Source organism: Hyaena hyaena, unplaced genomic scaffold, assembly GCF_003009895.1.
Source record: "Hyaena hyaena isolate Hyena2069 unplaced genomic scaffold, ASM300989v1 scaffold_327, whole genome shotgun sequence".
Taxonomy (NCBI): Eukaryota; Metazoa; Chordata; class Mammalia; order Carnivora; family Hyaenidae; genus Hyaena; species Hyaena hyaena.
Genome location: NW_024080962.1, coordinates 479306 through 502834, shown reverse-complemented (window position 1 = coordinate 502834; position 23529 = coordinate 479306). Strand labels below are relative to the sequence as shown.

At 41.4% G+C, this 23529-nt stretch overlaps 1 protein-coding gene across 1 annotated transcript in view; it reads right to left on the bottom strand.

Annotated features, from left to right (window-relative positions):
* The window catches only part of ASPH (aspartate beta-hydroxylase), a 174149-nt gene that overhangs the window by 14720 nt on the left and 135900 nt on the right, over positions 1–23529 (bottom strand). Inside the window, exon 22 of the mRNA XM_039249129.1 lies at positions 5469–5604. Coding sequence (XP_039105060.1) covers positions 5469–5604 — 136 coding nt within the window. The remainder of the gene's footprint in view (positions 1–5468; positions 5605–23529) is intronic.

Sequence of the window (23529 nt, the reverse complement as noted above, 5' to 3'; positions counted from 1 at the left end):
ACCCTCACTAGGCATGAGAAGGTTGAGCAAACACAAGAAGACAAAATGTGAAGTGTCTTACTGTTGCAGATTAGCAGGACAAGGGCCCGAAATCTCTACTCAACGATGGAGGATTTGACTAAGGATGTCTAACGGACAGTGGGTGCTGAATCCTATTTTTCGCATGGTGACAGGCAGAATAACGGCCCCCTCCCCAGGGTGTCCATGATGTAACCAGGAGCCTATGAATATGTTATGTTGTATGGCAAAAGGAAGTAAAGGTTGCAGATGACATTGAGATTTCTAATGGGCTGACCTGAAAATAAAGAGATTATCCTGGACAAACTGGATGGGCCCCATGTCATCAAAGAGTCCTTCAATGTGGAAAAGGGAGGCAGACTAGTGTCCGAGAGATATAGAAGGAGAAAGACATGACCGGCCATTGCTGGCTTTGAAGATGAAGAACAACTGCAAGCCAGCAAATGTGGGCAGACTCCAGAAGCTGGGGCCTCCAGAGGGAATACGGCACTAAGGACACTCTGATTGTATAGCCCAGTGAGACCACTGTAGACTTCTGATCTCAGAACAGTGAAGATAATAAATTTGTGTCATTTTAAAGCTACTACATTTGTGGTAATTTGTTATTGTAGTCAGAGTAGACTTCCTAAGGAAAAAAAAACCAACCAGCTTATATTTCTAACCTAAAAATGCACTCCTAGGACTATATCAGAGTTACCTGAACATTTCTCATGGAATTCAATGTCGTTTCCATTGTACAGGTCATCCTTTATACGTTGATAAAGAAGAGGATTTAAATGAAGAGGGAAGAAGTCTCTGAGAGATGATGTTTTATATGAGTGTCTGTGTCAGGAACACAGAGGTTGGGAAATATTAAGCATCCTGGACTACATGAATTTCTTCACCATCAGCAAAATCACCATGTTTTGGGAAAGACGTGCTCAGCTATGTACACAGCATTATTTGCTTTTACGGAGAAAAATGATGGCTTTTTTTTAAAAGCTAGAAAAATTGTAATTCCCTATTCAAGATTCCTACAAGAGACTGCTACATCTAAAGCTGAGTTTAATTTTATTTAATTTTTAGTTGTGTCCCAGAATAATCATATACCAAGAATAAAATGAGTTATAAGGAATGCAATTTAAAGGTATTCTCTTCGTGGTGCCTGGGTGGCTCAGTCGGTTAAGCATTCAGCTCTTGATTTTTGCTCAGGTCATGGTCTTATAGTTCTGTGAGTTCGAGCCCCAAACTTGGCTCTGTGCTATCAGCTTGGGATTCTGTCTCCCCCTCTCTGCCCCTGTAATGATGTTTACAGGAATCTGTAAACATCATCATAAAGCATTTGTAAGCCTTGATTCCCATGACTTCCCACACACAGGGTCTGGGGACGGCCTGACAGCCCGATTCTGGACTCTGTGCTGTGCAGGCATCAGTTAAGTGAGGCCTGGAGGCTAGAGGAGCAGCCAGAATTGGCTGGACTTCCCGTGGGCACAGGGGAGAGGGCAGAGCACGTGCCCCTTAGAGAACAGCTGTGTTGTACCTTAATGAAAGGTAACTTAATGGACTGGGTTTCACTAGGACTGCCACTTGGTCGGGGTTAAATTAGAGCATCTCTAGCCCTTTGGACACATAAATCTTTTCTCATCTGTAAGCACATATTCTCCGTGTAGCAGATGCTTGGCATTCGTGGATTTCCATCGGCAGCTTTAGGTATTTGTACGTGATGGTGAGAATTTAGGAATGCAACAGCAGTCCCAAGTGCTCGCCGTGGGCCAGGAACCACGTGACATACTTAAAAGGACTCATCCGATGCCTATAACACATGTGGTGTGTTTTAGAGAACAGGAAGTGTGGCACAGAGAGGTCACACTGAAAGTGCCACAGCAGGAATTCCAGCCAAACTGGACCCAGAGTCCGTGCTCTTAACCATGACCCGAGGACCCTGACCTAAGACCGCCCCTCCGTCACTTCTGTTATTATATAACATATGGCTATTGTGTAATAAAAAAACAGTACCACTCTCAGTGGATAATTGTGTGTCAGATCTTCCAAGCACTCACTGATTCTAGTAACAACTCCATACTTGAGACACTCTTTTCATTGTCCGTTTTTGGATGAGGCTCTGAGCCTCAGAGATTCAGGAACATGTTTGCATCACACAGCTAACAAGTGGTGCAGCCAGGTCTCCAAATTTGGGATTGTTGGTCTCCAAAACCGATGCTTTCACCACCGTTTACAACTTTGTCACATCATGGATTAGAAAGCAGCTGTGAGGAGCAATTCCCTCAGCTGAGGAGGGAACTGTCCAGCAGCTGAATGCAGTGTGGCTTTCTTGCTGTTTTATTATTTCTAACCGAGTTTAAAGTTACTCTGAAGAAGGGTGCCTGGGTGGCTCAGTTGGTTAAGCTTCCAACTTTGGCTCAGGTCATGATTTCATAGTTCGTGGGTTCAAACCCCACATCAGGCTCTGTGCTGACAGCTAAGAGCCTGGAGCCTGCTTTGGATTCTGTGTTTCCCTCTTTTCCCTGCTCCTCTCCCACTCACACTCTGTCTCTCTCTTTCTCAAAAATAAATAAACATTAAAAAAAATAAAAATTAAATAACTCTGAAGAAGTGATGGACTTTGAAGAAGAAGATGGCCCTGAAAGGAGTTTTATCAGTGGAGATTTGGGAGAATCAATTGGATATTTCATTTACATGTGAATATACTTTATAAGAAATATTCATGGAGTTGGGATTTTTAAAGGTCTTGGGTTGTATCTTCCTTAAGCTTCAAGGCTCTGTTGGAATAACAACAGGTTCATCTTGCATGACAATTCAATTGTCAGTAGCTACCTAGAAAATGGTGTTGAGAAGGATTCAGAGGTTCAGCTTGCGCTGATCCAGAAAGGCTACTGAGAGCGGTACGTGCTCAGGAAGAAAGAATACACATTTATGGCATATTTGCCAAGTGTAGATTTTACTGTTCACTGTTGGTGATAATTAATAAGTTTGAGCAAAATAGATATTCCATAACATTCACTTAGCAATTTGAAGACTTATTTTTAAGGAAAAAAAAAAACCCTCTCATTATTTACTTTTCCTGATTCTTTTTCTCCAACTTAAAACAGCTGTCCCTTTAAAAATGAATAAATATTCCTTAGTCTTGATGATGCTATGTGGAGACCCATCATAATACCCGGTACCATTTGGAGAAAAATGGAACTTCCAGCCACCACTTTAAGTCTTTCAACAATCTAGCAGCATCCTTTCCTAACTAGAGTAGATAACCACTAAGTCTTAACTACATCAGATACTCAGTAGCCTGTATGTCTGGACCTGAGCTCTTAGTGTGGCTAAGAGAGTGCCTGCTGCGTCTCTTCCTCACATCTTACCTCCACCACACCCCCCACCCCCGCAGGATTCTCTCTCCAGTGTCTGCGCCACAGCACTTGAGAGGGTGCCTGCCTTCAGGATTCCATCCACTTCCATGCAAGCTATGGTGCTTGCTGTCCTCAAAATTCTTTAAACTAGGAATGTGTTCCCAGAAACTGGCTCCTGGATTCTTCCCAGAAGCCTGGAAACCACAATAAAGGCCACAAAAAAACCTTAACAAAACTTCCTTAAGAGAAACTATGTGACTTATATTCTCTTACAACACACAAAAATATACAGTTAGAAATGGATTTCTCTTTAATTAACTGCAACTAATTGGAAAACACATACTTACAACATCTACTGCCCCCACCAAAAATACACACACAGGTCAATTATTTTCAGTCAAAATGGAAATCAAGAGAGAAATGCAATCACTTTCTCGAAATAATACAAGTGAAAATATTACAGTTTAAGGAATATATTTTGCCACAATTAAAAAAAGTTTTAATACACAAAGATTTAAAAATCAAAATGTTGCCTTCAATCAACTCTTGTCACCATTGTTTATTTTCTTGCATGCCTAAAACTTGTATGTATGTATGTATGTATGTATGTATGAAGTAGGCTCCACACCCAACGTGGGGCTTGAACTCTCAATCCTGAGACCAAGAGTTGCACACTCTACCAACTAAACCAGCCAGACATCCCGCTTGTTAATTGCTAACTGCCCTATAGGGCTCAGCCGATTTCAACTTTATCAAAGCCCCTGCCTATAGCACAGACTATGGTTCTGGAAATTACTGCCAGAGGCCAGCCATACTGAAGCACTATTCTAGAAGGCATAAGGACATTAATGCAACCGCAGCATCGGATGAAGTGGCGAATGCTTAAGGCCAACTGAGTCCATGCATTTTAGTAAGCCGCCAGCAGACAGAATTAGCATGTTGTTCCCAGGTTGATCCTGCCGCTTCCTTAAAAAGTCTTGTTGGCAAAAATGTTGACAGTCTCTAAAACTCTTAAGTGATCTCTCTTCGGAGAGACTATCTTTGAAAATATTACTGAAGTGGCTCTTCTTTCTCTTATGTGTAAACCATTCTGAGAGCATAAGGGAGATAAATGACTGTGCTTCCTTGTCCTTTAGTGTAAACCCACCTACTGTCCTCTCGATTTATGTGGTGCAGCACTTGCTACTGAGGCTTTGCAATGGATTTGTTTGGGGACAGCTGTTGTTAACCCAGGTTGACTTGATTTTTCAAGAAGAAAATTGGAAAGAGCCTTACAGATAAAATCCAATGCTCCTTATTGACAGGACAGATTGAAATAGTAATTCAGTAAACACACGCATATTGGTGTCCCATGTATGTGCCTGAGCCCGGGTGCAGCCCAAGGAATGTTTGGTGGAATGTGAACCACTTCCTATTCTTGAAGAGTGCAGACACTAGTTAGTATCGTCTGTCACTCTGTGGTGCCTGTCACTCTGGACTGTTATCTCCAACCATGGTGGCTCCCTTTTGGCATGTGACATCACCTCCGTGCTATGCAGCAAATGAGGCTCAGGGAAGGTCCTTTCGAAGATAGTAATTAGCATATGGTAGACCTTTCAGTTAAGCCTACACAATGGGGTTACTCTTTGTAACGTATCGTTTTTAAAAAATGTTTATTGATGTTTGAGAGAGAGCGAGAAGAGCAGGGGAGTGGCAGAGGGAGAGGTCTCGGCCACAGGATCAGAACCAGCCTCTGCGCTGACAGCAGAGAGCCTGACATGGTGGCTCGAACTCATGAGTCATGACATCGTGACCTGAACCGAAGTCAGAGGCTTAACTGCCTGAGCCACCCAAGTGTCCCTGTAATATATCATTTAATGGGAAAGACCAGGAAAACCAAAATACTATTTATGTATTTATCCAAATATGCATGTGAATATACATACACACACACAAATAAGTGTTCATATGTAGTTGTAAGAAACAATGATGGGTTTAGATCATGCATTTTTTTCTGGGCACTTTAATAAAGTTAAGGAATCTGGCTCCGGGAAATATTGCTAGAAGGCTGGTGCCTTCTTCCCATCAGGTCATTGGCTGCAGAGAACAATCTAGAAGTCAGGAGCTTACCTTGCTGCCACAGCGTAAACTGGCTCCAGTCACCTTTCTCCCTCAGGTTTTCATCTTCAGGCAGGAAGAGGCCTTCAGTTTTGTCCATCACTGCAAGGCCTTCATCGCGGATTAACTTCCAGTTTCTTTCTAAGGACTAGAAGGAAGATTCTGGTGTTACTGGACTGAAAACATCCCTGGGAGTCATTAAAATGACTCTCAGATTTTTGTTTGTTTATTTGGTTAGTAGAGTAATGAAATGTGCGCTCATCTACATTGCTTATTTCAATTTCCTCTGGGATTTGTCAACAGTTTAAAAAAAGCCCTATTATTTTTGAGAACTAAATGCCTTTGTAGCATAATCAAATAATTCCTCAGAGAACAATCCCCTCCAAAAACTAAGGTGGTTTTGTTTTCTGTTTTTTTGTTTTTGAGATCCTAAGTGAACAAGACCATAGCTCTGGTTGATCACATTACTTCAGTACACTACAGTATACTCTGTGTCACACCCCGGCTTCCAAAATGGGATACAAATCACAGAGTTCATATCATCTTTCAACAGAGGTCCTCGTGAAGGCCATTCAACATGGTTAACATTAATTACATTTTAAAGACACTGGAAGGTGTGCATTGGAACTCTTGACGAATTACAAGCTAACACCAAAACAAAGCAAATAAATGCCCTCGTGTTTAGAGTTCAGCCAAACAAAAATATTCCTTTGACATTATTTATGAGGGTTGGTGAGCCCTGATCGGAAAGTGGGCTTCGGACCAGCAGAGCCGTGGAGAGGCCAGCAGACACTGGCTGATCTGCGGAAGGGGCATTCTGGAGCTCTCGCCTCCTGGTAACCCTCACTACCATGCTGTGATACGGAGGAGGGGACAGAGGGCAAAGCAGGCCAGAGGAAGCGTGTGGCAAAGGAAGAGGACCTACCCTCAGGAAGAAAGAACAAAACCTGCTTTCTTACTGTCTGAGGAGACTAATCATACAGGGAAACCAGGATTCTGAGATGATAATAATGCCCAACATTTCTATGTTAAAATGGAGGTGGACAGAGTAGTTGAACATATGGGTACATGGATAGGGAGGAACACAGTACCTGATTTCAACAAAGACTAGGTCTCAAGAGCACAGAACTAGAACTAAGAAGTTACAAACAAAGAGAAAGATTTTGACACACAAAACATGAATACAATCATTCGCGCTCCCCGCAAAGGGGTTAAGATACCTTGTAAAACATGGTTCTCTATCTTTTGAATCAATCAAGTGAAACTGGTTGACTAGCTATTGGAGAGCAAGGCATGAGGTACTGTGTGAACTGTGTTTACCAACCCATGCTTTATGAATTCATGATTCAATGTAGGGAAAAAAAGAGAAGGAGCCAGGAAGACTGCACAGGCGGAGGGCCCCGAGAGACAGGTGCCCTCAGACATTTGTACGAAAACATGGTGTGAACTTCAGCCAAACCCAGGGAACACTTTTTAGATCACGTGACATTAAGATACTCTAGGGCAAGATACAGATTTTAAGATGACTGATTTTCTACTTCTTCTTTTCCCCTTCATTTCTTGGAGTCTACTGGTTTATTACATGTCAGCTTTATTGAGGTATAATTGCCACATAAAATTGTAAGAAATTTAAAAGTGTACCTCATGGTGATTTGATATAAAAATACACTGTGAAACAATTTCCTCTACCTGGTTGATCAACACTTTCATCACCTCACAAATTTATCTTTTATTTTTTAATTTAAAAATTTTTGTTGAGAACATTTAAGTTCTACTCTCTTAACATATTTTAATGATACAATACAGTGTAATCAACCACAGTCACCATGTTCATTAGATCCTCAGACCTTCTTTATCTTATGGATGAAAGCTGATACCCTTTACCAACCTCTCCCTATTTCCTTCACGACCCCCACCCCACCCTAGTCCCTGGCAACCACTTTTCTACTCTCCATCTCTAGGAGTTTGACTTTTTTTTTTTTAAAATTTAGATCCCACATGTAAGTGATACCATACATTATTTGTCTTTCTGTGTCTGGCTCATCTCACTTAGCAGAATGCCCTCAAGGTCCATTTATGTTGGTGCAAATGGCAGGATTTCCTTCCTTCTTATGCTGAATAATATTCCAGTGTGCATATGTACATGGGTATTTATGTGTACATATATCATGTCTTCTTTATCCATCCATCCATTGATGGACATTTTGGTTGTTTCTCTGTCTTGATTATCGTGGATAATGGTGCAATGAACGTGAGAATGCAAATATCTCTTCAATATCTCATTTTCACTGTCCTTGGATATATACCCAGAAGTGGGATTGCTGGGTCGTATGGTGGCTCTATTTTAAATTTTTTGAGGAACCTCCATATTGTTTTCCACAGCGGCTGCACCAACTTACTGACTCGACACTGCTATTTGTGTGAGACCTACCTACTGATTTGTGTGAAAACCACAGCCGTTGCCACCATCACACTGATCCATGCTGGTGCTGTTCATCAAAAATTTCAATACTACTTCATCCCAAGTACGTGAATCGTAAATAGCAAGTCAAAGTCAGAATTCCAATAAAAAGATACTCAAGAGTCCTCATTTTGGCATGATGGTTTTTTCAAGATTATGGAAAAGAAAATATATTTACATCTTCTCAAATGGACCTAAATTCCCAACACTTCTTATGGCTACTGGAATTTGTTCAAGTTGATGGAGAAGTCTGTTAGACTCTTGCTAAACTAGCAGGCAGATGAGTGGAGAATGACCTTTCTAACACATGGAATCACTTTTCAAATGAGGTTACTGGAGCCTAATACAACAGGCTCTGCCCTGCTTCCCTCCTGGTATGTTAGAAATTTCTTTCATTTCTTCTGAAAGCTGATGTTAGGGGCATCTTTGCAAAGAGCTAATCTTTAGTTACTAAAACAGGGCACTGAAGCCCTAAGGAAAATGTTAAAGGGAATGCATCACTACACACAATTATTTATTTTTATACTAAATAAGATTTTTCAAATTTTACTTACGATCAGGCTGCCTTTTACTGAAGCGATGAGTGTACTTGGTTTTGTTGTTTTTTTTCAACTTTGGAAAGACATGACATGGTCTCTTTTAAAGGTTTCAGGGAAGATTCAGGGACGGGACATGGGAATTTTCTTTTTAAGCATAAACCAAGTAACCACATTGTACAAAATGCACATGATTATAGGGGACTAAACACCAAACGTAATTACATAGTGTATGTGTGTGTATGTGTGTGTGTGTGTGTGTGTGTGTGTGTGTGTGTGTATGATAGAGAGGAGAGAGAGAGAGAGAGAGAGAACAGATATCCTACTTACACTTTTTCCCCTGGATATACTACCATCCCTCACAGCTCTGAGTGTCGTATGGATATTATTTGTGTCGACATCTGCTTCCTGCATTTTCTGGTTCCCCTGAGCTGCAGGATGCCTTCTGTTTGTTTTGGTCTTTATCTTTTCTCATGTTGAGGGCAGACCCTTGGCTGGAAGTCCTGCAGACACTGAGATGATGACTGGGAATTGTGGAAGGGGAAGGCCTAGGGTTGATGGGCCTCACCATTGGGTATTTGGGTGCCTCTTCAAGCCACTTTTGTTCACTGAGCATCTGAAATGTAGGTAGAGAGAGGCCTGTTCTGAGGCCATGCAATTGCTGCAGTAGGCAACTGAAGGAACCTTCGATTCCTTCTCTTTGGAAGCCCCTCTGCAATCACTTTGGTTACAGCTTTCTTGGAATGGCCAAGTCAGATACTTCTGTCTTACATTTTCAAAAGACAAACAAAAAAACCCTGCTGCCACCGTTCACGTTACACCATGATCACAACGCAGTGGGTAGAATAGCCTAGATAAGGCATGAGCGGCGGACTCTGCCTTAGAGAGAGTAGCCCGGGGTGGAGGGCATCTCTCTGAGTGCTGAGCTGAAGTTAGGAAATCCCAGCCAATGCCATAGTGAGTATAATGCTCTCACAGCAAACTCTCTTTGCAATAATTTTAATAAAATCTCTGGGGAAATTAGCAGCATTTACAAAAGCAATCTCTTGCTGGAACTAATGCATTTTAATAAGATTTCCTATTTTTCAAGTTTGAACATAAAGATAAAAGAAAGTATCTGACATTTTTTATTGAACATTTATTTCTGAATGAGAAAAGCAAAGGCTATCTATTCACAGCACGCTGTAGCAAGGGAGGCAGCCACCATCGCTTGCTTCGGCAGAGGAGTGGGAAAGCTTAAAGGTAAAAAATAGGAAAGGCTTCAGGGGTACCTGTGTGGAGGCTGTTGGAAGGCATCTAGAAGTGGGCATCCTATGTGATTGGTTAGGAGGGCGTATCTGGTTTTCTTGAGTTGGTCCTAAGCTGGAGGCAGGGACAAACATTAAGGCAGCTGTCAGTTATTAATCAAGTCCTGGCCATTTGGGGCCAGTTGCTACAGAAATTATTCTTTAAGTTCCTGGACTGTCACTAGAGATTGTTATCTGGCTAATCTGGCTTCCTGCAAGTGTGCTTTACAGCAGGCCGGCTTCCTGGGTTATTTAGTACAGAAAAGGGGGCGGTTTCCTCGGCAGTTTGCTGCAGTCTGTGGGGCAAGGTTCTAGTTTTATCTGTGGTCTGGATACCATCCATTTGTGCATTCAGTCTCTCATTACGCTTACTGAAGAAAAAGGCCAAGATGAGCCACCTAGCACGGGGCAAGAGAGGGGTCTTGGAGAATTGGATTTTGCTCTTTCTAGAAAGTGGCAGAGAAAGGGTGTCCACCACTTGGATAAAGGAGAAAAGACAGTCCGAGTTACCAGGGGAAACATTCAGCCTCAGGGCGTCAGGGAGCAAATGAGATGCATATTCCTCATACCCTAGGCCAGACTGGCAGGCACTGGGCCAACATTCTTAGAGGAAGTTAAAAGGGGACGCAGGTACGATCTCCCTTCCCTGCTCCGTCTACAGGGAACAGTGCGCCGAGCTATGTCCCAGACAAGCAAACCCCCCCAAGTCCCTAATATCAAGGGACTAAGAGGGTGACGGGAAAATATCCAGAGGCTGAGATTCTGATGGGGAGGCTTTCTGTGCACATACACGATAAATCACTTGATAAACTAGATTATCTGTAATACATATGTGCATAAGAATATGTAAGACATTGACCTGTGTGGATGTGTACTAAGACACAGATCACGACCTACAGGATTAAAAATTCCGGCACAGCAAATCGAGTATGATCCTATAGATTAGAGTCCACAGTTTTTCTGAAATACTAAACATGGTACTGTGAGTTCCCAAAGAGTCACCGATAAAGATAATTTCTGGATTTTTTTCACTGACAAATACTGAAAACGTACCAATTCTATTTGGCGAAAGTAAACAACCTTTTAGTTTGAAATAACTGAGAGAACGTAAAATATTTTATTCTTTGGCTGTGTTGCCATTCTAGAAGCTTAGCAGAGTGCTGATGCTCATTAAGGGCTCTCATGCAAACACAGACAGGAACGCCCAGGGTGGGGCGGGTTTTCACTGGAGTGTGTTTTGTTTTGTTTCACTTTTGAGCCTCATTAAAACCTTGCAGTAGAAGAGAAATGGACGTAATTATTTTGAATTTAGAGATTAAGAAACTGAGGCTCAGAGGGTGAAATGACCCTCCTGATGGGTCGGAGCTGAGAACACAACTAGCGTTTTCCACTGCGTTGTCTCCTTTAGAAGGTTCACTCTGAGTCATACCCCCTCTAACTCTCTGAGTTCTCTGGACCCTACTGCTATTGGGTTGTCATTCTGTGGAACCATCACCGGAATCCCCAAAGTTGAAAGTTTGATTTAGAAAAATAGGATTAAGCTCTTACGTTAATCTTAAGAAACTGCTTTGAGTACTTCTTTATAGGACGATACCTACTTTCACATAAAATTGCTAATCTTCTTTTTTTTTTTTTTAATTTTTCAATGTTTTATTTATTTCTAGGAGAGAGAGAGAGCGTGAGCAGGGGAGGGTCAGAGAGAGAGGGAGTCACAGACTGAAACAGGCTCCAGGCTCTGAGCTGGCAGTCAGCACAGAGCCCGACGCGGGGCTCGAACCCATGAACCGTGAGATCATGACCTAAGCGAAAGTCGGACGCTTAACCGACTAAGCCACCCAGGCGCCCCAAAATTGCTAATCTTCTTAATTCACAGCCTAATGCCACTGTAAAGCTGACATTCTTGCTTCTTTCTTAATCCATTTCATTTCAAAGGCAGTTCAGTGGAAACATTCAAATATTTAATCGCAGAGACAGAAATGTTGAATAGATAGAAATGTTGAACCACCAACGTATTACTGTAGAAGTCTTATTTTTGAAAAGCTGACGTTATCCTTCCACAATGGATTTCTTAATTAAAAGCCACGGTCTGAAGGAGAATGACACAGAGAGTATCGTTTTAATCAATCATTCTTATGGCCTGTGTCATACCATCAGAAAAATATTACTGGGCACTCCTCCAACAAATACAACTACCACATGAGGAAGGGGAAACTTGTCTGTGGTGCTATTTGGTTATAGCAGAGCAGCTGCTCTGAATAACTCAGAAAAAGGATGCAAGACTTTCCCTTTGGCCCGTGATGAATACTGAGAGGTATCAGGAAACACAAATACAAAAGGTATATTTTAAACTATAGTTTTCAGTTGCTGTTCGCTGTTGTTATGTTGTCAGTGTTATGACAGTGATTTCCATATTAGGCATGGAGTAATGTAGATCAAAAAGCTAATCTCAAAAAGGGAAGAGAACTTTTACAGTAGGGTGGCTTTTCTCTGGCTAGAAGAGATTTCTTTCCTATTTATAACCTAGCAAAGACTTTAGCCCATTTGTTTCAGTTTCTATGTGAAATACCCCTAAAGCATTTACAGCTGTGATGTTTGCGATTTGAGCGGCACCCTACACGCTTTTAATGAAATACATCTAAAAGAGAAAACTCTATTGGGATTTTTTTTCTCTAATTTTTCTTTTTTTTTCATTCACTTGCCATAGCCTCTTCCCACCCCCAGTGCACAGAGTTGCCAAATTGCAAATTATAGAAGGAGAGGAAACAATGAACATTCAAAAAAAAAAAAGGGGAAAAACACAGATAGCGCATTTTACTGAGCATTGTCCCGTGCCTTCAAGAAAACTGTACGCTACTCACTGGAACATACAGTGAGAATATAATTTAAATGGAAATGTGCTATCCATGATAATTAATTGTCATGTAAGGGCCGGAAGGATCCTAAAAAGATTTTCACCAAAAAAGGGGTACCTGAGTGGCTCTGTCGATTAAGCCTCTGCCTTCGGCTCAGGTCATGATCTCACGGTTCGTGAGTTCCCGCCCTGTGTCGGGCTCTGTGCTGACAGCTCAGAGCCTGGAGCTGCTTCAGATTCTATCTCTGTCTCTCTCTGCCCCTCCCCTGCTCATGCTCTGTCTCTCTCTCTCTCTCAAAAATAAACGTTAAAAAAAAATTAAAGGAAAAATGTCAGCTATCTGATCTAGAAAGTTTCCACGTTAAGATGTTAATGCCCAATTCATGATCAATAATATTCAAAACTATAACTTGAAAGTGGAAGGAATATTGATGTGCAAGCGTTTGTCAACTAAACAGTCACTGGCCCTGGATTTCCTTACACAGCAGGCTCTCTCTTGTCACAGTCAATATTGGCAAATGGTCACCTTGAAATTACTTTCTTATTTGAAAGTCATAACCAGACACAGTATTAATATTCTTACAAGTAAAGATAATTAGCAAGTAATGCACTGAGTTTCCAACACAAGATGCCACACACTCTAAGATTCTGGGCTGCTAGGGACCTTGTGATCAATGCCCAGGCCCTGCTTTTCTTCTTAAATAAAGAAAAACTTAAAACAGGCAGGGCTGATGAAATCAAGAAGTCTAGGTAAATAGGGTTTTGAAATAAAGACACGACTGGCCAAACAGGAGGACACGAAACTTAGAGCAGACAGCAGTACCTCTGAGGCAGAGTGGGCTAATGAGGGTGCGGACTTCGAGGACAAAGATTTTCACTCAAATCCCAGCCCTGCCAGCACTGAATATGAAACTCTGGACAAACTTCATTTCTCTACTCCTTCCTTTACTCATACAGAAGTGGGCACTGGCATACCTATCTTGTGTAGAGTTCTGTAAAGATTAGAAGTATTATATACAAAAGTGCTCAGTGCATTGACTGCAAATAGGAGGCAGTTCATACAGTATAGCTGTTATATGTTATTATCTTGATAATACATAATATTACAAAATTGCCTTTCCAAGTATTTTGGAAACTAAAAAACATTTTCCTATGGAAACAAGGTAATTAATTAAAATTACACGTAATAATAACTAATACTTATTGAGCACTTCCTATTTACTTATTAAATCTAAACAATCAGGGAACAAATACCATTTCCACAAACACTTTGCAGGTAATGGAATCAAAACACAAAGAGGTGCTGCTCAGTAAGTAAGGACTTAGACAGCTAGTAAGGACTAGACCAAAATATCAGAATGAGGCGTGGCCGTGGAGTCCTATGCTCTAAACTGCTTCACTATATGGCCTCACTGATGATTGTTAAGTTAGGTGTTTTTCATCAACCCCTCAGAAACCCATGTATTCTTAAAATTTTTGTTAATGTTTATTTATTTTTGAGAGAGAGAGACAGCACAAGAGGGGGAGGGGCAGAGAGAGAAAGGGAGACATAGAATCCGAAGCAGTTCCAGGCTCTGAGCTGTCAGCACAGAGCCCAACGCGGGGCTCGAACCCACGAATCGTGAGATCATGACTTGAGCTGACGTTGGGAGCTTAAATGACTGAGCCACCTAGACGCCCCATTATTATTTTTTTAAAGTTTATTTATTTTGAGAGAGAGAGAGAGAGAATGCGCACACGTGTGTGTGTGCGGGGGAAGGGACAGAGAGAGAGAGGGAGGGAGAGAATCCCAAGCAGGCCCCATACTGTCAGCACAGAGCCTGACTCAGGCTTGACCTCACGAACCATGAGATCATGACCTGAGCTGAAATTGAGTTGGACGCTTAACCAACTGAGCCACCCAGGTGTCCCAGAAACCTATTTATTCTTAACATACTTGAACTACAATATAATACTGTAGTTTCCTATTTTTTTAACAGGTTTATTTAGCTATAACTCACATACCAAAATTCACTCGACTAACTTTTATAACACAGTGGTTTTTAATATATTCACAGAGCTAAGCAACCATCAACTTTATTTTAGAACCTTTTCATCATGCCGAAAGTAACCGCGAATGCACTGACAGTCACCCTCTCAACCCATCTCCTCAGTCCCTGGCATTCACCAATCTACTTTCTGTCTCCATGCATTTGCCTAATCGGGACACTTCATATAAATAGAATCATGCAAAAGAAGTGGTCTTTTGTGACTGTGGCATTTTCCTTCCACGTGGCATAATGTTTTTTAGGGTTCATCCATGTTGTACCATGCATCAGTACTTCATTTTTTTTTTTTTTTTTGCCATTGTGTAGTTATACCACATTTTGTGTACTCGTTCATTCATCATTTAGATTGCTTCTACTTTTTTGCTCTTATAAATAATGCTATTATGAATATTCACTTAACAAATTTTTGGACAAACATATGTTTTCATTTCTCTTGGGTATACACCTAGGACTGAAATTGCTGGACCATTACTCTGTTTAGCTTTTTGAGGAACTGCCAGACTGTTTTCAAAGGGGCTGCATTACTTGACATTCCCACCAGCCATGTGTGAGGGCTCCAATTTCTCCATGTTCTTGCTAACACTTGTTAACGTTCATCTTTTTTGTCATAGCCGTCCTCGTGGGTGTTAAGTGGTATCCTGTGGTTTTGATTTGCATTTCCCTAATGATGAATAACATTCAGCATCTTTTTATGTGTTTCTTGGCCACTCATCGTTCCTCTTTGAATAAATGTCTATTCAAATCTTTTCCCGTTTTAAAACTGGGTTGTCTCTATATTGAGTTATGAGAGTTCTTAACGTATTCTGGATACAAGTCCTTTGCCAGATCAATGACTTGCAAATATTACCTCTCATTCTGTGGATTTTATTTTCACTTTACTGCTTGTGGTCTTTGAAACACAAAAGCATAAGTTGTAATGAAATCTGATTTTTCTGTTTTGACTTTTGGTGCTTTTGGTGTCATATCTACAAAAAACAACCATTGCCCGACTCAATGTTAGGAGGACTAATTTCTATATTTTCTTCTCTGAGTTTTATAGTTTATCTCTTACATTTAGGTCTCTTTCCATTTTGACTTCGCTTCATTTTTTTTTTTTTTTTTGCAGATGGATATCTAGTTGGCCAACTTGTCTTCCTGTGAAAGGACAATTCTTTCCCCGTTGCAGAGTCTTGGCACGTTTGTCGAAAAAGCAGTTGTTCACAAATGTAAGCCTTTCAGTTCTACTTCACTGACCTACAGGCTCACCCCATGGCAGTTTTAAAAATCAGATGTAAGAAGAAAAAAGTGACAAGGAAAAAATGTATTCTTTTATGTTTACCCACGTGGTTATCTTTCGTAATGCTCTTTTTTCCTCATGTGGATTTAAGTTATCATCTAGTGCTTTCGTTTCAACCTGAACCTTTGCCTTCTGTTGGGGAGTTGGTCCGCTAGCAAGAAATTCTCCCAGTTTGTATTTCTCTAGGAATGCCTTCATTTCTTTTATTTTTGAGATTGTTTTGTTACCTACGGAATTCTTTTTACTTTTCTTGCTGCATTTAAATGTTACCCCACTGCCTCTGGACTCTTTGGTTTCTAATGAAAACTTAGCTAATCGTCATATTGAGGATCCCTTTTCCACAATGAGTCATCTTTTCCTCTGGACTTTCAAGAGACTCACTGATTTTTTGGCTTCTGACAGTCTGGCATATTTTTTGAGTTGATCATACTTTACTTGAAGCTCACTGAGCATCTTGGTTGCATTGTGTAATCTCTTTCACCTAATTTGCAGATTTTTGGCCACTATTTCTTCCAATAATCTTTCTGCCACCTCTCTTTCTTCTCTCCTTCTGAGGATCCCATATACACATATATTGTTATGCCTGACAGTACCTCACAGATTGTTTTCTTCATTCTTTTTTTTTTTCCTGTTCCTTAGAATGAATAATTTTAATCAACCTATCTTCAAGTTTGATGATTATTTCTTCTATCAGCTCAAATCTGCTGATGAGCCTCTCTGGTGATTTTATACTCCAGGCGTTAGTATTCAATGGCTCCAGATTTTCCATTTGGTTCTTCTCTACATTTCTATCTGTTTATTAAATCCTCTATTAAATGAACTATCATTGTCATAATTTCCTTTAATTCTTTAGCTATGGTTTCCTTCAGTTATTTACACATATTTATAATGCTGATTTAAAGTCTTTGTCTAGAAAGTTCAACATCTAGGCCTCTCACGAACTGTTTCTATTGACTAGATTTTCCTATTACGTACATACTTTTCTCTGGGTGAGTTTTGGAGCACGATGCCTGTGACACTCAGGCAGTTTACAACTCTGCTTTAGTCTTCAGTTCTTGTCTCTGCAAAGCCACAGTCAGGCAAAGGCAAAGGACTGTGACCCTCTTGGGTATTTCCTGGGCGCGCACCCCAGAGCGTACATGCATTGGAAGATACATCTCCAGGAATACGTCAGAGCTTTCAAATCCACTCATGGACATCATGTTCATTAGATTCTTTATCAAGCATATTTCTTTGTGGTGGAGGAGGAGTCAGGTTCTTATTTGCCTCAATTGGTACAACTGCCTTGAGCAGCTGTGATGTTTAAAAAACTGCCACTGGGGCGCCTGGGTGGCTCAGTCAGTTAAGCATCCGACTTCAGCTCAGGTCATGATCTCATAGTCCGTGGGTTTGAGCCCCATGTCGGGCTCTGTGCTGACAGCTCAGAGCCTGGAGCCTGTTTCAGATTCTGTGTCTCCCTCTCTCTGCCCCTCCCCCGCTCACACTCTGTCTCTCTCTCAAAATAAAATAAAGACATAAAAAAAATTAAAAAAAACAACAACAAAAAACCCTGCCACTGACTGTTTTGACTAACATCCTGGGACAAAGTTGTATTTAGCAGTGAGGTCAAATAATACCATCCTGGAAATGGGACCTTCCAAGCAGCACAAGATACATCAAATAATGGCAGTGCTCTGGAACTGAAACTTTGCAAAATGCCCCAAACCTAATCTGGTGACACTAATGCCCACAGGTTGTGGTCTTCATGGTGAGAGTTGTGAGGCTGCCAGTTTTCGAGGCTATCTGGAGCTGTGGAGGAATGGGTGAGAATAAGTCAAGTTACTATCGCACCAATCCTTCCATTCTTACTGAGGCCGAGCAGATTTTCTTGAATAAATGTTCCTCAAATTGCTGCAACTCTTTGTTAACGTACAGAGCTCGGCAAAAGTGGATTTGGGATTTTTCTCTCAGTGCTTTCATCCCCTTTATGGAGGGGCAGAGTTACAAAGATATTCCCTGGGCCATTCCCAAATCCTGCCCCATCCCCCATAGTTTATAAGAGTAATTAAATACTTGAAATTTCAACAGGAACTATGAATACTCCAAATATCCTTCCCTATTTACAGCAAAACTGTCTAGAAAAGAATACCCTTTTCCCTGGTTCCTGAAATAGGGGGGAGGATCTTTTCTTCTCCAGGCATCCCTGTCAGTGCCGGGGCAGAATGAGACAGTCTCCCTACATTTGTGCCAGAAAAAATTTGTGCCAACTGCTTATATGTAAGAAATGTAAGTGGTAGGATTTTTATATCCCTGGGACTTCCGACGCATCTATGAAACAACTAGAGAAAAGAAACTTTATTATAGAAACTTACACAACAAATCTCAGTTGTGAGTACCTACCATGTCTCAGATACTGGGCTAATCGTGCTTGGATATGACAAGCATGGTCCTCCATGTTAGAGCGCACGATCTCAGGGGCCACAGGGAATTAAAGAGGCTGTTAGAATAAAGCGTACGTACTTCAGAAGGATGTATAAGGTGCTTGTGGGGACATGCAAGGAAGGACCTCTAATTTCTTCTCCTAAAAGAAATGACCACTTTGCTAATATCTGAAGGATAAATACAAATCGGCTGTGCAGGGGAGAGGAGAGAAGGAGAAAAGGAAGGGGTGGAGGGAAGAGAGACTATCACATGGGATGGTCTGGAGGGAGGAGGAATCTTAGCTGAATTAAAAGCAGTAAAGGGCAGTAGTAAGAAATATGGACAGAATAATAAACCTGGGATTTTGGGAAAAGCTGAATCCCTCACCAAAGTTGACCATATAGTTGGAAAGGAGTTATTAACCATGGGATTACATGGTGAATTAACTTTCACATTGAATGTTAATGTCTCTACGCAGCTAGAGATAGAATAAAATGAGTGAAAAACCCATTTGGGGAGCACAGCTTTGGTTTTAACAAGAAACTTTCAGAGCTGCTGAACCCAAGTGGAAAAGGCTTTTTGTTTCTGTTTTTTTTTTTTTTTTTTAAGAAAATGAATGCCAAGAAAGGGAAAACAGAAAGCAGAGCACAGTGTTTGCTTCTGAGTGAATGTCCCCACTCAGCAAGGGCGCTGAGCCCTGGAGGCCACTGTCCCAACATTCGGTGTGCCTCTTCCTCCTTCCTGACAGAAGCTGATTTAGTTCTGATGAGGGAAACAGAGGCAGAAGGAAATGGAAAATAAAATTAAATTTCTTTATAACCTGAAGCCCACTGACAAATACTTGAGGTAAATACAGAGTATAACATTCCTCCAGGTCCTCCGTTAAAATAGTGGGGAAGATGGAGGGAGGCAAACCATGAGAGCCTCTTGAATGCTGAGAACAAACTGAGGGCTGACGGGGGTGGGGGGGAGGGAAGGGGAGTGATGGGCATGGAGGAGGGCACTTGTGGGGATGAGCACTGGGTGTTCTATGGAAACAACTTGACAATAAACTATTAAAAAAACCCCAACATTCCTCCAGGGACTCCCTGAAGTCTTAATGTTAATGCTTTGCGGAGGGAGAAAAGACTTCAGCTCAACCTTAGCAAGGCACCCAGTATCTTCTGAGTTCTCGTTAGCATATGAAAGCCCTTTGGAAACTCTTCCTTTTTCCTCGCTCTCTCCCAGCTCTCAGGTATGTAGCCAGTCACTCCTCACAACCCCAGTGCAGTTCTTTCCAGCCAGGAGTCCTAGCCCCATACTTTAATAAAACCACCTTTTTGAACCAAAGACGATTCCAGAATTCCTTCTCGGCCATCAGCTCTGGACCCCTCCCACCACTTCAAAATCACATCATTCTCGTGTTAACCTCCTCTCCGATAACCCATTCGACTTAGACAAATCTGACCTTTTCTTGGCTTCAGGAGTTGATCTCTTGCTTTCATCTCATAGAACCTTGCCAGTAATGGAAATGGGACATAACTGGCTCAGACTGGTGGAAAAGACTTTTGTACCCTGGCTGATGGAGAGGTATGCTCTCTTTCGGCTGGAAGCTTGCTGCCCCAGCCTGCGGCCAGCTCCCTGGTCCCCCAGACTCCTTTGTCACTGTGAGTGCCCATGTGACATGGTTATGACCACTAGGACAAGGTCTGCTAGGAGGTTTCTAGAAGGCTATTTGGGCCTGGCATAGTGGCTCAACAATGCTATGCAGCTCTCAAACCCTTTCTGACCTTCTGTATCAGGTGCTGCTGGCCGCCATCTTGACGGAAGCCAGCACAAGGACAAAGCTGGCCGGGGATGAAGTGCCCACACAAGGAAACCTTCTGCCTGGTGCACAGCCTCTAGAGTCTGCCCTACCCCTAGGCTCCCTTCACCGGAGTCAATCAAATTCCTTGCTACTTAAGCCGAGTTCCAGTTGCATTTCTGTTACTTGAACTTGAAAGCATCCTAAAAGCTCTAGTTGGGAAATAAACTCACAAAGAGACCAGGAGATAAAAAAGATTAGATAGTGGAAAGAGAATCAGAAGAGCTCAGGGTGACATGTACCCCAATGTTCATAGCAGCACTCTCCACAATAGCTAAAACATGGAAAGAGCCTAAGTGTCCATCAATAGATTAATGGATCAAGAAGATGTGGTTTATCTATACCATGGTATACTCCATGGCAATGAGAAACAATGAAATCTGGCCATGTGTAGCAACATGGATGGACCTTGAGGGTGTTATAGTCAGGCAGAGAAGGACAAATATCATATGTTTGCATGTATAGGAGGATTAGGAGGAACTTGACGGAGGAACAAGGGGGAGAAGAAGGGGGGAAATGGTGGGGGAAAGGGAGAGAGGCAAACCATGAGAGACTCTTGAATGCTGACAAAAACTGAGGACTGATGGATGTGGGGGGGAGGGGGGATGGGCATGGAGGAGGGCACTTGTGGGGATGAGCACTGGGTGTTATGTGGAAACTAATTTGACAATAAACTATTAGAAAAAAAAAAAAAAAAAAGAAGAGCTCAGGGTGAAACAATCTGAGACGGGATGAGATTTTACCATAGAAGGAATTGCTGCCAGAGCTGAATGTAGTAGATTTATCCAGCAAGATGGTTTTCCTCTACTATTTCTGCTTTGGATATAGAACTTTTTAAAACTGATCTGCATTCATTGTCACCACACCATGGTTTTCTGACTTATAAAATATTTCAAGTCTAACTGATGGTGGCCTCTTTACATCTGGGTTATGATGACTGTAGTGCGCTTTTACAAAGAAATACAGAATAAATATTGGCAAGTAATGCTTATGTAATGTAAGTAAACTGAAACCACATTGAGCCTTTTGTTCCCCAGTAGACAAAATTCATCAGTGAAGTCTTATACATACATCTTAAATATTTCATTCAAGATGTTCTTAAACAAACAATGAAAAAATGGAAAAATGTAAAACACTACAGGTAGACAGAATGGTATAAATTTCATGTATCTATCACAAAACTCCAAAATTATCAATACTTTCTTACTCTTGCTTTTCCTCTCTCACCTCTCTTGGCTAAATGAATGGGGCAGTTACCCTGGCTGGCGGGAAGAACAGCCCTCTGGTGATCATCTCCACACTCTCCCCGATGTGCATGGGAGCGGCGGGTGTTTGCCAGGCTAGTATCATGGCCTGCAATCTAGGCCAGCACAATGGTCCAACCGAATGTGCTTTCCAAAAGGGGAAACATTCTGAGTACAAATGAAGAGAAAGAGGAAAAGCAGCTGGGGGTAAGGGAAGGAACGAACAGGTTCTGTAATGGAGGGAATGGAGGGAAATCCAATATTATATTAACACCTCAAAAGAGGCTCTGAGCAAGAGATGATATTGTCTCTTAGCTCAATTATACCAGATGCCTAAAATGGTGAAGCCATATAGTTCTAGGACCACTCTAGGAATCTGATGGGATGTAATGGAGGCGTGCCAACCTGAGTGGTTTTGCCCTGGGAGACATTTTCAAATGATATGATGACAAACTAGACTAATTATTAGTGACTGAATGGGACTCTAGTAATATGTCAGTATCTAGTAACTGTTATGATCCTTTGTTATAAGTGATGCATGATAAAAAAAAAATAAAGTGGGGTGACTTGTGGTATAACAGGATACACATTTGATGTGTGTCTCAGATTCCTGGCACTGAGCTCCTAAAACCCTTGGGATTTCCTGAATTATACGAGTGTCTTTGCTATTTAGAGGAACCCTTTTTGAACAAGATGGAGTTTATGTTAATGAGGTGACTTAGAATGGGGGCCCTCAATAAGCTGGGGATGGTCACCAGAAAGACCGAATGACTGGAGGGTTAGAACTTCCAGCCTCACCCACCAGCTCTGAGGCTGGGGAAACGGGTCTGTCAACTAAGCACTATGGAACCTTGAACAAGATTTGCTGAGCTTCTGTGTTGATGAAGGTATCCACGCACCAAGAGAGAGCAACACCCCAGTTTCCTGGGGGTACTCAGAACGTTCTGGACCTCATCCTAGGTACCTCTTTATCTGGCTGTTCATCTGTATCCTTTATAACATCCTTCACAATAAATGGATAAACCTAAGTGAATGTTTCTGAGTTCTGTGAGGCACTCTGGTAAGGTAATCCAGCCCAAGGAGGGAGTTGTGGGAAACTCCAATCAGAGCCAATCAGAATCACAGGTGACAACCTGAACTTGCAACTGGTGTCTGAAATGGGCGCAGTCTTGTGAGACTGAGCCCTTAACCTGTGGAACCAGGTAGACGGTGTCAGAATTGAGTTACATTTGTAGGACACTCAGTCAGTGTCCCCTGAGAATGGGAGAGCTGCTTGGCGGTGTTGGAAAGTAACACATATTGGAGAAGTAAAATCCGCTGACTGTTATATACAAACAATGTCTATATGGCAGTTAGATTCTCAAGTTGGACGGAAGCCCATCTGACCTATAAGGCAGATGTCACCTTCTACATTGAGTAGAAAATAACATTATTAAACTATGAGTTAATTTACCTCCCATTTTTTTAAATACATGTAAGAAGAAGAAAGAGCTTACCAGCCTTACTTTTGACCAGCCTCTACCAAAATCACAGACATTTTTACTCTTTTGATTTAATTTACCAAAACCAAATTTACCAATTATTTTACCAATTTCTTTCTCCCTTTCTCTCTCTCTCTCTCTCTCTCTCTCTTTTGGCATTAAGTTGTTAGAATCACTTGCTTTCTCTATGCTACAAGTCTGCCATAACACTTTCTAGAAACATTAATGCCTTTTTTTAAATTGACTCAGAAGTAGTGGTTCTTAAAATATAGTCCAGGGATACACAGGGTATTCCTTGCCCTTCAAGGAGGTCTGCAAGATCAAATCTATTTCCTTAACAATACAAGGATGTTATTTGCCCTTTTCATACCCAAATCTTTCACGGTGTACAATGGAATTTTCCAGATGTTATCTGACATATGATAATATCACTACTCTAAATGATGTATATGTGAGGTAGATGTGAGAATCCTCTTGCTTTGTATTAAGCCAGACACCAAAGAGATTTGTAAAAATATAAAAACAATTCCACTCTTCTTACTACTCATTTTTGTTTTGAAATCAAAGCTACTTTTTAAGTTATTTATATTAGCACGTAATGAAAATTTTATATTATTTTAAAATGATTCATAAATATCACGTTTCTT